Source organism: Phycodurus eques, chromosome 10 (assembly GCF_024500275.1).
Source record: "Phycodurus eques isolate BA_2022a chromosome 10, UOR_Pequ_1.1, whole genome shotgun sequence".
In the NCBI taxonomy this organism is placed as follows: domain Eukaryota; kingdom Metazoa; phylum Chordata; class Actinopteri; order Syngnathiformes; family Syngnathidae; genus Phycodurus; species Phycodurus eques.
In genome coordinates this window covers 27948181-27966200 of record NC_084534.1, presented here as the reverse complement: position 1 = coordinate 27966200, position 18020 = coordinate 27948181, and the positions used below count along the sequence as shown (strand labels likewise).

General features: G+C 41.1%; 1 protein-coding gene across 5 annotated transcripts; it reads right to left on the bottom strand.

Moving 5' to 3' along the window:
* Positions 1 to 524: 524 nt before the first annotated feature.
* On the bottom strand, positions 525 to 17776 carry arhgef3 (Rho guanine nucleotide exchange factor (GEF) 3). Of its 5 annotated transcripts, none has more exons than XM_061688254.1 (12): positions 17538 to 17776; positions 15879 to 15948; positions 12492 to 12554; positions 5676 to 5786; positions 5307 to 5597; positions 4172 to 4234; positions 3956 to 4052; positions 3803 to 3879; positions 3341 to 3598; positions 2373 to 2543; positions 1846 to 2035; positions 525 to 1558 (listed from the first exon to the last, which is right to left on the bottom strand). In XM_061688254.1, exons 1-12 carry the CDS (start codon positions 17570 to 17572, stop codon positions 1173 to 1175), a joined length of 1812 nt encoding a protein of 603 aa, XP_061544238.1. In that variant the 5' UTR covers positions 17573 to 17776; the 3' UTR covers positions 525 to 1172. The 5 variants fall into 5 exon arrangements, with proteins under 5 accessions (XP_061544238.1, XP_061544239.1, XP_061544240.1 ...); XM_061688255.1 differs by having other exon boundaries at positions 12492 to 12551; XM_061688256.1 differs by lacking the exons at positions 15879 to 15948; positions 17538 to 17776 and adding an exon at positions 14036 to 14370.
* Between the last annotated feature and the right edge of the window lie 244 nt (positions 17777 to 18020).

The window sequence follows — 18020 nt, the reverse complement described above, 5'->3', positions numbered from 1 at the left end:
GTGCGGGATGATATTTTGGTGCCACCTATTGATCGTGTCTCGTAACTACAAGAGGGAGGGATGGATGGATGGACGGGCGGATCCTACTCTAAAAACACGTCAATCACCATCATGGATACACACACTGCCACCAAACTACACAAACCTAAGAGCATGTGGAATTTCTCAATGCAGGTCCCATATTATGTCGTCACGAGATACCTTTTAAGTAGGTAAGTACTCAAAAAAAAAGTACAGTGTCTCTATGTCTCCAAAGTGTTCTGTTGTCGTCCAAGAGCGGCTCCAACTACCGGAGACAAATTCCTTGTGTGTTTTTTTGGACATACTTGGCAAATAAAGATGATTCTGATTCTAAATAGACTCACTCTGGTGTTTGAGTCTGTTTCTACACCTGGTGTGCAGGTATCTCCAGATAAAGTGTACCGGTTGTATCATCACTATTTGATTGACTTTTAAACAGTTTGAAATTAATAATTGTAAATGAATGACATTGTATTGAGGTCGATGCAGACAGGCGACACATGACAGATATGAACGGCTTTATTCCTCCATCCACGTACATATATAGACATATAAAACAGCAGTTACGGAAATACACAGTAGAGTCTTTCTGAGATTGTCATTCATTTGGTCGCATTTTGAAATGCAGCAATGTTTGATTTGACTTTGTGACAATTTTAACAGTAAACGCATCATCCTAATCATAACAACACAGCAGGCCGCACCGTGTGAGACGATTCATGAATAATAATAAATACGTTATCGCCGTGAGTGTGATAGACAGTGCGAAAATCCCGGATGAGGTTTTGATGATTGGCCCCTTTCACACGGAAACCTCGCAAAACGTCCGCATCAGAGCTAAAACAGAAAATATGCAATTGATCCTTAAGAATCCAGTGAAGAGAAGTCCGTGTTGGGCGTTAATTGTGGAATACCCTTCCGTACAGGCTTCATGCCACCTCTTTTACGCATCTGAAGCTACATCTGAAGGTGGAACATTCCCGTGTGTACTTTGTCCCATCGCATTCCGAAACAGCGAGATGGGGGGGGGGATGTCCGCTTTTCTGGCTTTTAAAGGGAGTGCAGTCAGTTTTGTGTCATGTCTCTTTGTCATTGTTGTCTCTGGTCGCCACGGTTACAAAACATTCCTGGTAGTTTGTGAAGTGCAAAGATCAACATGGTATGTTCTCCTCATCACTGGCATCCATGTCGAACGCCTCGTCGTTTTCCTCCTCAGCCTCTTTCTCCCCTACGTCGTCCTCCAACTCGACCTGCTCCGTCTCCGTGTCCATGGCGGCCTCGCTTCCTGTGTCCGCTTTCCTCGCTGTCCTGTTCTCTCCTTCCTCCCACGGCCTTTTGTTGTCCTCCGTCTCCGGTTCCGTCTCTGTCTCCGCCATGACGTCTTCTGCCGAAGACGGTCCATTTTCCTCCGCCGCCTCCTTGGCCTGGCGGATGCAGTTGATCCACTGCTGCTTGTTGAAGGCGTCGCTGGCCTGGAAGCAGTGGCTCTGCGGCGGACCGTCCCAGACCCGGTGCGATACGCGGAAGAAGTTCTTAGCTGCGAAGGCACACAACATATCGCGGTTACGCTAAGCTAACACCTCTTTCATAGCGTCCACTCAATGACACAAAGTCTGAGGCCATCACTAGCTTCGGCTTATTGTGCAACGGTCGTATATGTACGTGTCAATCCGTTTTTGTTTTTTTTGGGTCAACTCTGATGCAAAGTTTTGCCTCCACACAGAGGAGCACTTCTCCAAAAAGCGAGGGCGCACCGGCCGCCAACCCCCCCGAAACGAAATGGCCGAAGACTTTTTCGGCGACTGGCGTCCGGCGACGACTGACTGCGCTCGTTGTTGCTGAAAGCTCCCCGGATGGACCCGCCCGCTCTCATCTCGCCGTCTGATAGGTCCTCCAGGTCCAGCTGGCGGATGGGTATCGGCCGCCGGCACAGCTGGTAGCTGACGGGCTGCTCGTTGAGCGAGACGGACCGGGTGATGACCAGCACGTCCTGGAACAGGAACACGTGGAGCTTCTACACGTGGACAGAGAATGTTAGATGAGATGGAAATACTTTTTCCACATCCTTCAAATTCCACATTTTCCATGAAAACCATTTTATTTTTACAATTATTCCACCTCCTTTTGCATCTCTAGACCGATTCAAAACTTTCAAAATGTTCAGCTCATTCGGGACATTTCGGGAGCCCTCATAACATTCCCCAAACTCCCAAATGTTCACGGTAAAATTGCTTAATTAAGAGATATTTGACATTGTTTACTTGATCCTACCACATTTCTTGATAGATTCAAATCATTCGCACGCAATTTGTCCAGGAACTGCAACGGTTGGTCGTGAAAGTGTCGCTAACCAGTCCTCTGTTGTTCTTGAGCTCGCCGTGGCAGCTGAGCGTCTTGGAGCGTCGGATGAGGGCGTCCCTGTGGCCCGCGTCGGCGTAGAGCAGCCGGTCCTTGTAGAACTGACACTCGGACTCGCCCGTGCGTCGGTTGATGTCGGCCACAACGCTCTGGACCATCAGCACCTGCGCGGAGAACGCCGGGTGCACTTTAGGGTAAACCACGGCTTTTGTTTGTCCCCTGAGGGCCACCGTACACGAAATCAGGCGAAGAAGCCCTGCGTTGCACTACACAGATAAAAGCGCAATCACTTCCAATGAAATAGTTGTCATATTTCCAAAATAAAGTATCGTGTTGAGAGAAAAAGTTGTATATAATAATGTAACGTGAGAATAAAGCGTTTTTTGTTTGTTTTTTTTTTAATGTGATTTTTTTGGTTGTTGTTGTTCAAAAGTCATAATCTTAGACGAATACAGTAACATTTTATTGAAGATAAAAACAAAAATCCTTTTTGTGGACAAAAATTGTCAAAGTATATGGAAAATGAAGTCATGACGGTTTTTTTTTTTTTTTTTTTTAAATAAAAATAGTATTACACAATGAAGTGGTATGTCCAAAATAATTTGGGGGAAAAAGTCATTTTTTTTCGACAAAGACTCAATGTGAAAATATATATAATATATATATTCTTTTTCATGATTTTTTTTTTTTTTTGTATGAATATGTAAAAGGACAAACTACCTTAAAAAGGAATCCCCCCCCCCCCCCCCGCCCCGAAAAAAAGCAATTGAATAGAGAATAAAAAAAAAATTTCCGTCCTGTATGTTTTTTTTTTTTTTTTTTTAAATACTATATGGTATGGCATACTATATATAAAAAAAAAAATCACCAAAAAAAGCAATCAATTGTGGTCTCCTAGCTTTGTTAGTCATTAATTAAGCGTGTGCTCATATGCTCGATATTTGCAAAAGTTTTCCCTCACCGCCTGGTCCAAGTGCGGGCGGTCCCGGTGGCGGTCGGGCGTGTGCTTGAGGATCTCCCTGAGCAGCAGCGGGTACTTGACCAGCCGGCTGCGCGGGATGTCCAGGAAGTTCCACAGGTCCAACTTCCTGCTGAAGGGCGACTGCTGGCAGCGCTGCAGGAAGTCCTGCACCCGCCGGTCCTGCTTCTTCTGGTCCAGCAAGGCCTTGGCCCAAACCTGGTTGCTGCAGTACGCCGTGTAGGACGACAGACACGGCAGCTGCGGACACACACGTCGTTTTTGGTCCACAAACAAAATAACGATGGTCAGCTTCACGTTCGGTACTGTTGAGGATCTCTGCGCTTCATCGGAATAAGTGAAAGTTGACTTTTGTTGTCATCTGTTTAGAAGCTAACCTTCATTTCCCAACACTGTCGCCGCTCGGTTCATTAAAACAAAGTAACGGCGACATTTCGTCCTCACCCAGTCGGTCAGGATCTGGCCGACGCGGTCCGTGGATCCGTCCGGTTTCCGGGCCGAGCGAAGGCGACTTAGCAGGTCTGAGGACGGACGAAAACGCCGGCTCAGCACGCCGGCGTCCGCACGAGAACTGCACGAGGACGTCCTGTGCTTTACCTTCATGCAGGGGGATCAGGGAGTCCAGGGTACCGAAGATCTGGTTGAGTTCTTGCTCGGTCATGATGGACAGCTTCAGCATGGGGTCGTGGTAGGCCTTCAGCACACACACACACACACACACACACACACACACACACAGGAAATGAAGTTTGGGACTGGTTGTGGATGTAAAAAGTATCCAAAAGTGTTTTTTGGTTTTTTTTTTTGGTTTACCTTCTTCGCCAATTTGAGATCCTCCACCAGATCTTGCTCACCCTGAGCTAGTTCGAAAATGGCCTGCAATGAAAACAGTTTATTTTTACAACAACAACAAAAAAAACACAACACCATCGAAATAAAATGGAGCAGAGGAAAAAAAAAGGTGTAATGTGACAAGAATTTATTTATTTTGAATTAAAAATGTAATAAATCAAAGTTGATTGATTGATTGAATTTCTTATTTCGAATATATTAACAGAAAAAAAAAAAACAAGATTTGATAAAAAATAAAATCAAAGTTAAATTCGACATTATCTTATACATTGTTGAGGCCTTAGAAGAATTAAGAGTAATATTTTGGGAGGAGATAAAGTATATACACACACAAACAAAATGAAAAGGAATCATTGATTTGAAAAACAATGAAAGTCATCGTGGTGCGTTTGAATGATTTTCTGGGATTCAACGTATTTCAATGAGGCGGCTATTGCCGACGACGAGCGCAGCGGCCTGGCTCCCTCTAGTGGTCCGCGGATGTATCACTGCCCGGTTACAGTTCGGTTGTATTTAACTTTTACGCTCAAGACATACATTGCATTGAATCGTAATCTTAATCTTAAGAAGGGTTTCTTTTGAAACTTTTATTTAGGTACAGGTTTGATTGAACTTTTGTGTGCAACACATTTTAATTGAATCATGACTTTGGTAGATTGATTTCCTAAACTCCAGAAGTTTTGCTTTAAGTTTACGTCCTTGTCATCAGATATATTATGATATTTCTTGTAGTACTCCGGATTTAGTCTCAGATCATTTTTTTCCTCATAATATTTCAACTTTATTCCTGGTGTGTTTGTTTTGTTGGTGTTGTTTTTGCCATAAAATCACAACTTTGTCAAATAATTCTATATTTTTTCCCCCTCGTAATACTACCACTTTATTTATGTGTAATTTGAAGTTTTTCCACGTGAAATTTGGACTTCTTGTAATATTACAACTTCAGGTATACAACCTCGATCCTGTATTTTGATGTTGGTCATTATGGTGCGACTGGGAGAGCCAATTGTTTGTTGTTGTTGTTTTTTTTGGGTGTAAAAAGCCACCGAAATATAATATGTAAAGGTTCTGGCAAATAATATGGATGAAATATGACCTCCTGTCGTTTGATGTCTTTGGGGCTGAGCGCGTGCGCGGCCCCCAGGTGGACGTCGAAGGTTTCGCTCCAGAGTTTGCTGTCGCGACGCTTGGCGGCCGGGCCGGTCGCCGTGGAAACCCTGGACGCGGTGGAGGCGGAAGCGGCGGTGCAAGAAGAAGAAGAGTCGGACTTGACCGCTGAGCTCGCTCGCGTCTTCATGGAGGAGGAGGACGAGGAGGAAGCGGCAGGCGGCGGCGGCGGCGGCGGCGGCGGAGGAAGAGCTCGCTCTGTTCGGAAGCTGATGGAGCGCTGCGGGAGTTGACGAGCGTCACGAGAACAACAAACGACTTCCCGGATGGGTTTTGCGTTTGGTTTTCGGAGGCTCACCTGCAGCGTCCGGCCGAACCTTTTGAGCGGCGCCGTCTTGATGGGAGGCAGCAGGCTGGCCAGAGACGTTACCCTGGAGACCAGCGCTTTGCTGCGCTTGGCGCTGGGTTCCTGCATCATTCAAAAAAGGGAAAATATGACGGCGGCGCCCTGACTTATCAGGCGAATTTCTTCCGTGATCACGCTTGGAAATCAAGACACATTTTCCCATTGAAATGAATGGAAAGAACTTTAATCCATTCCAACCCACGATAATCGCTGCTTTAATTCAATGGACGTTGTGCCGCTCCTTCTGGTGAGCAAACCTTACTCGGCCACCAGCGGGAAGTATAATATTTACATAAAAGTCCGATTTTTCACGAAATGCTAATATTCCAGAAAAATGAAAAACAGTCTCAATACAGTACGAAGCAGATTACGTTGAAGGGGAAGAAAAGTCATATTTTTCTAAATAAAAAGTCATCCTATTACAAAATTCATTTCATTCATTCTTCAAGGAAAGTTGTTACAGTAAGAAAATACCTTTTCTTTCAAGAAAGCAAAGAATAAATATTTACTGTTCTCATAATTTATTTTAAAAAAGTCACCATTTTACAAGAAAAAAAAGCCAAATTGTTTAAAGTCTTAATTTTACAGGAAGAAAATATATTATAAAAAATATAGCTGTTTTTCTCCAAGGAAAAGTCACATTTGAAATTTTACCAAGGTGATATTAAAGTTAAATACAGTTAATACTGACTACAAAACATCCTAGCAATACGTACAAATGCCTGTAGGTGTCAGTATCAATCTGCAAACACCTTTCTGTTACCCCTCCAGTAGCAACCCTCTTCAAATTGTGAGCAGTCCGATTTTATTTCGGCGTAGGCAAGTTCTCCCCCCCCCCCCCCCCCCCCCCGCTTGCAACAGTTAAGAATGATAGAAAATGAAAGCTCTGTCGACAAAATAAGAGATGTGTGAGAAATCCAAGTCTATTAGCTCCACACGCTAATAGGGAAGCTAACACGCTCACGCTAAGCTCGTGCATTCTGATGACCTCGAATGCGTCCGACTCCGTCGTCATCAATATTACTCGTATTCACAATTAAGGCAATCAACTGTGAAAACAACATCGACCCTTTTTATCGCCCGGCATAATTAATCAACCGGCAGGCTCACGCACAAGGTCACTGTGACCTTGACCGACAACATGGAACTCTTCGGATGACGTTCGCAGGCCGGGCACCGCATTAGCGACAGAAACATCTTTAATAGTCGTATGAATAGAAAGTCATTGTTCTTCTTCATTTTTATAAATGAACAGAAAAAAAGAGAAAAAGTTGTAAACTCCTGAGAATGAAGCCATATTTTTGGTTGAAAAGTCTCCCCCCGCCCCCCCCAAAAAGTTGCAGCTTTACAAAAATTCCGTTTTTTTTCCCCCAAGAGAGTCAGTAGAACAGTATTTTTATGAAAATAAAGTTGTATTTTTGTACATGAAAAAGTATTATAGTATATCAGAATCAGAATCATCTTTATTTTGCCAAGTATGTCCAAAAAAAACACACAAGGAATTTGTCTCCGGTAGTTGGAGCCGCTCTTGGACGACAACAGACGGTCAATTGACAGAGACATAAAGACATTGACCAAAAAAAAACAAAAAAAACAGTCACTGAGCAATTAAGGGTTGCGAGTTATCTGGTAATGCCGGTACAATTCTTTTTTTTTTGGACAATTGTGCAAAAAGATGCAGAGTCCTCTAGCACTTGGAGCAGTTCGTATGACTCGTCTCGCAATAGTCCGCGGAGCGCAATCACCATCGTGCAAAGGTGGCCGAGACTTCGAGGAACGTATGCAGTTTAAAATGACTAGTAGTGCGATAAGCGGGGACGATGTCGATTGTGCAAATGTCGCAGAGACTCCTCAGTCGATTGCGCAAATGGTGCAGATGCCACACGGGCACATGAGTGGCCGGTATTGGTCCACAACAGATATGCGAATAGTGCAGCGTGGCGAGACTATCACCGTGAGCGCACGGGTAATGTGTAATTGGCCCGACACGAATGCGACAACAAACTCAAGACAAAAAAAATTGGCAGCGTGTTGCAATGGAATTGGAATCTAGAATAAAGTCGTTTTTCTATCTACGTTTTATTCTTTCACAACAAAAGTGAAAATATTATGAAACTTAAGACTCATTGTTTGGAGAAAAAGTCCGATGAGGATAAATTCATTTCTGGGGGACAAGTGAAAAAATCTGACTCAGAAAAGTTGTGATATTCTGAAAGTAAAGTTCAAGTTTCTTAAGTCATAATGTTAGAAAAAAATGTTTTTTAACTCGTCATATTTTCGGGGGGAGAAAAAAGTTCATCCTGTAAGCAGTTTTCCAGACCAATGTTTTGGGGGGGGTCATAATATAACGAAAAAAAGTACGGATAACCTCATGCAAATATTTGTTTTCAAGAAAAAAAGTAACATTTTCCTGAGGAAAAAAAAAGTCATAATTTGCAAGATTAAATTGAAATGAATTTCATCAAGAGGACGCAATTGTTATACATTCATTACACGCGACATCATGAGACGATCGCCACAGCGCTAAGATGAAAGAAGTATTTCAAACATTTATTTTCTAATTCTTATTTTTTTGGACTGAATGTGCTTACCACCACTTGTTTCCCCGTGTGATTGCCGAACTCCACAAAAGAAGCGGACCTCAAGTTCTGTACCAGCAGACCCAGACGCTTCTGCCCGACAACCATAATGCTCCGGGGCAAAAAAAACAACAACAAAACTAACCAAAACCTGCTCGGGTTGCGCAAGACGTTTGCAATGAGAAGAACCCAAGAGAACCACAACTGAAATCCTCTGCTGGTCCTCAGCACAACGTCTGGACCCCATGTGCTCATTTCTCTCAAAGTCAAAGCTTCTCTCTCTCTCTCTCTCTCTCTCTCTCTCTCTCTCTCTCTCTCTCTCTCTCGCTTTCTGTCTGTGACGCTCGCTCGCCCGCTTGCTCCCTGCCGCCTCGTCAGCTTTTCTTTCTCTCCCTTGACTCACCACCTCGTCACTCATTCACTACTTCCCTTCCTTCCTTCCTTCCTTCGCTTCCCACCTTTTCCTTGCTTTTCATCAGGATTCGGGGGGGGGGGGGAAATAAATGTCCTACTTTCGATCACAAAAGTGAAAATAATTCTCCATTAAAGGGACTAACAAAAACGGAGGTGGGGGAGAAATGACAGTTTGACGGTTTTCCTTTGTGAAATGTGTGTATGTAACGATGCATTTGAATAAATAATCCAATCAAAATAATTTCTAGGAATTTAACTTTTAAAAATAACATCGTCATTTGTAATTATTTACTACTCGGTGATAATGTATTATAATACTTATTTAATTAATTATTATTACAATTTAAATATTAATGAAGTTTATTTATTCTCAAATGTTTTATTTTTCAATTAAAAAAAATATTATTTTACAAAAGGTCGCTATTTTTGAAGCTTTTTTGGCAAAATAGATTTTTTTGATGTTGCAAACATTTTTGAATACAATAATTCAAAATAGAGTAGCTTTTTTTGAAAAAAATCTCAAGAATAAAGTCTTATTATATCATATTATTTTTTTAGATTTAAAAAGTCAATTTTTTTATAAAGTTGTAATATCATGAAAATAACATTGCATCTTCTGAAGATTTTTTTTTTTAAAGCTGTAGTGTTTTTTAAATTAAAAAGTTATCATTTCTCAAAAAAATATGATGAAAATGCCCCCCCCCCAGGACAAAGAAATAATCATATATAACAAAATCCAATAATATAAATAGTGCTCTTTTTCTGATTGCATTTTGGTTGTCGTGTGTGTGTTAACGAGCGTGTGAGTGTTATAATCACTGCTCACTCAAATAAGTCGGTCGAGTCAGTTACCTGACTCGACTTCAGTTCGTGGATTTAGAAGATTTGGTTGAATCATTTCACTGACTTAGAGTTGGTGGACTCACCAGAAGCACACCGCAGACTTAAAGCTAGGGCTATCTGACACACTACATAGCACACACTGATTACTTGTTAGGGTCAGTCCCTTGACTTCAGTTAGCGGTTCACCAGAAAACACACAGTGCGCTTAGATGGTTCGGTCGAATCAACACACTGACGCAGAGTCAGTGGACTCGGATGGTTAAGTTGAATCAAACCACTGACTTGAGTTAGCGTACAAGCTTCCAGTGGAATCACATATTTCAATCATGTTACCAGACTCATCAATACACGACACAGACTTAGCAAGTGCTTGGGCTGGATGGGTGCAGAAACTGCAGCTGGCGAACCCACTAGAAACAAAACAGGCTCTGATCATTTGGCTGAATCTATCCGCTGACTCGAGGTAGCAGATTCTTGAATCACTTTACTTGCTTGAATTCACGGACTCAAACGAGAAACGCAGCAGAGTCAGATAATTCTGTTCACTTGGTCGAGTTAGCACAGTCACTCGCATTCACCAGAAACAAACAAGGGACTCAAACGATTCAAGTGCATCGGTATACTGACATGAGTCAGCAAACTCAAAACAAACACAGCGGATTCAGACGACGTGGTGAAACTCTTTAGTTGACTCGAAATAACGGATTCCCAAGTAATTCACTGAGTCGAGTTAACAAATTCCTCAAAAACACATAATAGACTCAGATGATTCAATCAGACGATTCATGGCTTCAACGCGAGTTGGTGGATTGACCCGAAGAACGTCGCAGGTAGAAAAGATTCAGGTGAATTGGCGTCTTGACTCCTGAGCGGTCTCACCAGAAACAGCAGTTTCCGATTCCGATGCACATGATGGAGTTCAACACTGACTCAAGTGACCCAAGTGACTCGAATCACAAAAGTGAGTGACTCCGAGTCCATAAAATGAAAGGAGTTTATCAGCACGAGCGAGAGCCAACAGGAGAGCCGTATGAAAAAGTAGAACACAATCGTTCGCATGCGATCCAATAATTGCTCGCGGAGCATGCGACCCCGCCCGACACAAAGTCATTAAAACAATTCTTTTATTTTTTTTAAACGTCGATAATGAATGTAGACGATTTCAACTTACACGGCCGTGCGACTCACGTGTTGCTCTCGAATAGCTGACCTGGGAAAACATCTCAAAAGTTCGTAGTTATCATTATAGTTAGTATACTTATGTAAAATATGGTAAATAGTTGATTTTAAGGATAAGTCTTATCGAAACTGGGCGGATGCAAAATAATTATTCTTGCTAGTTTTTATTTTATACTTTGTATTATAATTAAAGAGGTAAAATTTGCATTTAAATGGTTTATTTTATTATTTTTAGAGACAAATTATTTCATGAGCTACATCAGTCAGATTAAATACAAATGACTAAATACATTTTTAAAGAAGCAATTTTTTATAAAAAACGCAAAATTCGTGAAACAAATAAAATACTTCATTTTGACAATAAAATGAGAACAATTCATGCTTATTTTTTTTAACTTTTCATTAATTGAATTAAAATGAATTAACGAATTGTTTAATTGAGTACAAGTGGCAAAATCTCGTGTGTAAAATGGTTTATTGTAATATCATTTTATTGTAAAATCTCGGTATGATATGATATAGGAGTATAAAAAGAAATAAAAATGAATAAATACAATAATACTATTAAACAATTTTAGGAAAAATGGCCAAATGAATGCAAAAAAAGTTCATTTGAATAAGAATAATATAATTCATGTTCATTTTTGTGTAATGTGTGTGCAAATTGTGTAAAATGGTTTATTTTACTCATATTGTATTATTATTTATATTGAATTACTTAGCAAAGTAGTTGATGAGATAAATGAATAAATATAAATACAAATGAATAAATACGTTTTTATAAAATAATTTTGGGAATAAAAAGGCCAAATTAATTAAAAGAAAGGTTTATTTTAATAATTCAATAAATCAAGCTCATTTTTTCAAATATATTATTTCAAATTAATTTAATTATAATTTATAAATTGTTGATAAAAGATGTGCACTTTTTTACTAATATTTATCTTTTAATTAAAAAAATATATATATATATAATACTTGATTATTGTTTACAATGAATAGCAAATTAATTATTATTAAGATAAATGAAAAAATAAAATCCCTAGAATCTTTTTTTTTTTTTTTTTTTAATTTTTTATTTGACTATTTTTGGAAAAGAAATGTGAAATAAATGCCAGAGTTATGCTCCGACTTGTGGTCCTTTTCCTTGTGTGGCCGTCTGAGCGAGCGAGCATCCTGCGTTGGGAACCGCCCGGGAAGGAACTCGGCATGGCGGCCACGCTAAAAATACAAAAACACGCACACGCGCTCCACAATTGGCGACGCCACACGAGCGCCGACGCAGGCCCGCCCTCGCGCGCGACCTCTCCGGGGTGGCGTTGTTTTGTTCCAATTGTTTGAGTCCGTCGTCAAGGTCACGTGACTGACATTCGACGGAAAAAGGAGTTTAAAGTCAAAGCAAACTCTCACGAGACTTCAGCTCAGTGAGCGTCGCAAACATGAGCCGTGACGTTCTTTAATCCGACCCAGCGAGCGGTGACATCATCAATAGTCCCAAAGTATTTCATTTATTCATTTTGCGGGTCATTTTTCCCCCCCTAAAATTGGTGAATTAAAATGTATTTATTTATGAGTAAAAGGGGAAAAAAAATAGTGAAATAAACCATTTTTGAAAATGTACTTTATTTTAATAGTAGTAAGTTTGTTTCTACGTGGCCTCTCGTTAGCCCGTCGACGGCGATGCGCATCGTGTGTTCGCGCCGAGCCGGCGCCGGACGACAAACCGAAGGCTCCGGTAAAGCGCAGGACTCACGTTGATGTCCAGACTGCAGAGGCTGAGCGAGTCGGCATCTCTGCTGGCCTGCTTCCTCTTCTTCTGCAACGCAACCAAACGCACAAAAAGTCACACGCCGCAACGAAATGGTCGCATTTCAAACGCAACCTTTTCCCCGCTCTGTGGTTATCATCACACGAGAGATTGGCGCCTGTCGGTATCGGCCTTTATTCCTTTTTCACGCGCTTTGATCGGTTTCTATGACTTTATTGAACAGGGACAAATACAGTATACTTTCAAATACAAGTAGTACTGTATACACCGCTCCATACTACATATTGCACTCGAGTTCAAATTAGATAAAAGAGGTAGTAACAAGCCCCAAAAGAAACACTCCGAAACTCGCTGCTCTGCTGGGAAGTGCGTGACACCTTTTTTTTTTTTTTTTTTTTTTTTTTCCCCCCCCTGCAGGTTGCCATGACAACCGACACAATGAAACAAACACCGCCGCAACGCGTGTGGGAGGACACGAGGTAAGGAAGCACGGAGAGGACGTGAGAAGAGGACGGATGTTGTGGGTAAAAACAAAAACAAAAAAAACAACAACAACAAAAAAAAACAATGTCGGGAAGTTGAGTATTGTGTGTGTGTGTGTGTGTGTGTGCGTTGACTGTTGTTTAAGACTTTATGTAAGCTGACAAAGTTTACATTTGATTTACAAGGAGACGAGAAAGGAGAGAGACCCAAAGAGGATGTGAGGAAAGGATCTGTCAAAACGTGACAAAACAAAAAAGAAAACTGACAAAAATCTGAAGAAAAACAACAACAACAACGATAACACTAACATAGAAATAATTTTTTTTAAAAACAAGACCAATGAAATGACACAATGGGAAAAAATCGGGCACCAAAAGAATGTGTGAGGAGAGGACATAAAGACAAGACACAAGGAAAGGACAGACGAGAGAACATGAGGACAGGAGATTATTGTTTACCCTCTTTTACTTTTTTCAGTGTTGACCCTTTTTACACTTGTGTGACACCTTAGATTGTCATGCTCATTTGAATTTTTTTACAACGTTGACTTCTCACACTAGAGTGACGGTTCCGATTGTTATGCTCATTTGAATTTTTTTTTTGTCGTGACCGTTTTACACTTGTGTGACACTTTAGATTGTTATGCTCATTTGAAATGTTCTGTGTTTTGACTTTTCACACTTGTGTGACACTAGATTGTTATGCTCATTTGAATTTTTTTTTTTGTCGTGACCGTTTTACACTTGTGTGACACTTTAGATTGTTATGCTCATTTGAAATGTTTTTGTCTTGAACTTTTTATACTTGTGTGACAGTTTAAATTGTGATGCTCATTTGAAATGTTTTACAGCGTTGACGTCTTACACTTGAGTGACGGTTCCGATTGCTATGCTCATTTAAAATTTGTAGCGTTGATTTTTTTTTTTCCCACTTGAGTGACTGACAAAATTGTTATGCTCCTTTGAAATGCTCCCAGTGCTGACTTTTTACACTCGAGCGACGGTTCAGATTGTTGTGCCCGTTCGAAAGGTCTCAATTGGACTCACCCGGTAGTAAACGAAGAGACAGCAGCCCATCATCAGCGTGTCCGATCTGCGACTCAAATCTCAATCCAGCGGCGGTCACATCTGATGCACCGAAAGTATACTCCTCCTTTTCTTCTATTTCTTCTCCTTCTTCCACTCCTGCCGTCCTCGTCGTCTCCTTCTTCTTCTTCTTCTACAGCAGCCGGCTCGCTGCCGGGCATTCAACAGACGAGACGGCGGCACGGCCTTCTCGTCGGGCGCGCCGCGAAGAACAGGAACCCCGCAGCGTTGTGGGCGGCCGCTCGGCCGGTTCCCGTCGGACAAACGGGAAGTGATGGCGGCGGGGGGGGAACGGGCTAAAATTAGGAGTTCCGGGAGACACGGAGAGCCCGGCGCGAGGGGGACAACAACAAGGCCATTAAGGAAATACCTTTGCGGCAAAAGCTAAGTTGAGCGAGGCTGACCTCCCTGCCGTGACATTTACCGAGAAGCCAAAAAAGGGCAAATCTGGCGAGACTGCGGCTCAGTTAGCGTCTGAGGGATGAACTCCACACGTCAGTTCACTTTTTCAACCATAATAAGAATAAGACTTTGTTGTTTTCTGTCATTTCTGTCTCATATTTTGTACGAATTCATCATATTCTTTATTTCTCCCGCATCCCCAAAAACATGTGCGGTAGGTTAATTGACAACTCTAAATTGTCCGTAGGTGCGAATGTGAGCGCCAATGGTTGTTTGTTGCTATGTGCCCTGCGATTGGCTGGCGACCGGTTCAGGGTGTATAGCTGGGATGGGCGACCCGCGTGAGGAGAGGCAGTACGGAAAACGGATGGATGGATTCTTTGGCCGATATTTTTCTGCTTTTCCATCCATCCGTCCATTTTCTGTCCCGCTTTAATCCTCACAGGGTTTGCGGGCTTTTTTGCTTTTTCCAGGAAGTATTTTTGTCGAATATTTCTTTATGTTTTGCCTAAGATAGATAAATAGGTAGGTAGATATTTGATCAATGTTCCAGTCAATATTTGTATCGTTTTGTCTCTTAACATTTTTGCAATATTTGTGTCTATTTTTTGAAAAGAATATTTTCTCATATTTTTACTATTCTTTGTCGAATTATTTCAGTATGTTTTGTCTAATATAATATATTTTATTAATATAATATTATTTTTCGAATATTTTTGTATTTATCATCAAGTATTTATTCATCTTTATTGCAACAGTTTTGTATTTTGCTCCTAATATTTTTGTAAATGTGTCTAATCTTTTGTAGTATTTTCTAAAATGTTAGTATTTGTTGTCTACTATTAATAAATAGTTATGATTGTGATTCTTATTGTGATGATTATTATCTTTGGCTTTTTTCTTTAATGCGCCACAGACATCCACGAGTGATGATAACCATAGAACAGGAAATGAAAGCGTTGAATTAAATACCAGCAATTAGCCGAACACGACATCCGCCGCCTCATTGACGGCACGGCGCATCACGGCAAACGATGACAATTTGCACATTTCTACCGCGCCGGATTCCAAATGCGCAATAACGCGTCCGATCATCATGACTTAACTTTTGCCACCTCCTCTTTTAACGCGGTCGAGCGCATCGTCCGGCGCCGACAGCTCGAACGGGGACGACTGAGAGACATGAAATGCGGACAAAAGCTTTTTTCGCCGATTGTTCGAGACGGGGACGCCGACCCTGGACTCGAAAAGTGCACAATAGACGGAAACCAAAGAGTCGATGATGACGTTATGAAGCACTTTTTTTTTTTCTCCACAGTAAACTTACGCCAGAGCGCACAGTCGAGGAGGACCAAAAAGTGTGTGTGCGTGCGTGCGTGCGTGCGTGCGCGCGTGCGCGTACCCCTCTGAAGGCGCAGCCGCCAGCCGAGAGGAAAGAGAAGGACGACGTCGTCTTCTTTTGCGGCCTCCACCTGAAAAGACAAACGATGGAACAATCTCTCTGTCGAGCGCATCCAGGGGTTGGGCAAACCCCGGCCCGCGGGCCACATCCGCCCCGTTGACCGCCCCCGCCTGTCAAATTTGAAACGTCGACGTGGCCCCCGAGGCAAAAGGTTTCCAGAGAACATTCCAATCGATCGATTGTCTTATGCTAACGAGTCGGCTGAGCCACCAAACCTTTACCCGGTTGACAGTAAGTAGCTGCAGGATGTGTTTGAGCTTGAGCCGGGACGCCCCCTGGTGGCACACCCCGGTAAGGTTGGCGAAGTCTTGACTTTTTTCCTTTTCTATTTTTGCAACACGTTTCATTTGTTTGTAATTTTTTTGATGTCGTTGAGTGAGCGCTTCTCGATTGTACCCAATAGTGACGTCATCGTTGGGGTAATTAGGTGCGTGGAGACTTCCTCAAGTTGTTCAGTTAAAATGTATTTGTTCCATTTTTATTGTATTAATTTAGCTCATTAAATAAAGGGTAAACTGATCAATTGTTTAAAACATATTCGTCAAATACAAATTTTTATGTTTTACATTTATAAACTAATTGGTTGGCTGATTGATTGATTGAACATAAAATAAAAACATGTATTTTGGTGTTCAAATAAAATGTTAAGAATGTCAATACAAAAATACCAAAGTATTAAGATAACAATATTGACAAAAAATAGAAAATTAAGACAAAAAAAAAAACAAACAATGAGACAAATATGGAAGAATATTTGACAAGTTATGACAACGTCAGTCTTTTAAAAAATACCAAAATAGTGTTTGTATCGTAAAAAAGTATTTGCCCAATAATACACAAATATATTCCCCAGATTAAAAATCTGAACACAACAAATGAATTATTAGACGTTAAATATAAGGCGGAAAAATACAAATTGTTTTAAATTAAAATATTACAAAATAGAAAATAAAAAAATACAAAAATAAGACAAAAAATAAAAATATATTTAACACAGTAATAATTACACAAGATTAATGACAAAAATATTTAAAATATGAAGACCACAAATAAACTAGTAAGACAAATACAAAATTAGATGGAAATACAAAAATATTTGAAAGTATTACAAAACTACTAAGACAAAAAAATACAAAAATAGGAGAGAAAGAAAAATGTAGAAACTATTTGTTTTTTACATTTGAATCTGTTGCATGCGAAATTAAAAGTAAATATTCTTGATTTCCCAAAATCTTTTTTGTAATATTTCATTTTGATAACATTTCCTCCCAATGAGCAAGCAACTTACAATAGGAAGGCGAAGGCGGGACTTCAACAGAAGCCCAAGTCACAGTGACGGGAGTAACACATGCCGACTGAAGGTAAGTGTTACATACATGACTATGTATACCGCTATGATCATATCGGTGTGCGATTATTTTGTCTTAAGTGACAGAGTCAACTTTATTCACAGCTGGCTGCTACGTCGGAACCAAGTGTGTGTCCAGTATGGAAGGTTTTCAGGCCTATTTACTTTTTTCCGCCCTCTCCACAATGTAGAAACCGGAGTTCACTCCACTTTCGAACACAAATTTTCAAGTCCAGAAATAAAGCGCTCACCTCGATGGGGGCGGCCATCCATCACCTGCCTGCATCAGACCACCGACCGCGGCTCCTCCTCAGGCGTTACGAAGCCCCCCCCCCGCCGCCGCCGCCCCACCTCGTTCAACAACAAACAAACAACTCAAGCAACACGCAGCCCGACAAGATCCCCACACACACACAAAAAGAGTTTTGTGGAACCAAAGGTCAAAGTTTTAGTCCAAAAATCCGCCCGGTTGGAAAGAAGAACAAGAAGCAAAAAACAAAAAAACAAAAAAAAAAAAAAAAAAAAAAAGCGAGTCAACTGTCAAGAAGCTGAACGGCTCAAATCAAGCCAGAGGAAGTCAGGGGGAGCCACTTCCGCCACTCATTTTGACCGCTATCAAAATAGGAGCGTGAACAAAACGTTCGCATTCGCAACGTGTTGACGAAAAATGCATGAAAATGAGTAAATATTACAAACATATTTGTCAAAAGTACATAATTGTTAGAGAATAATAC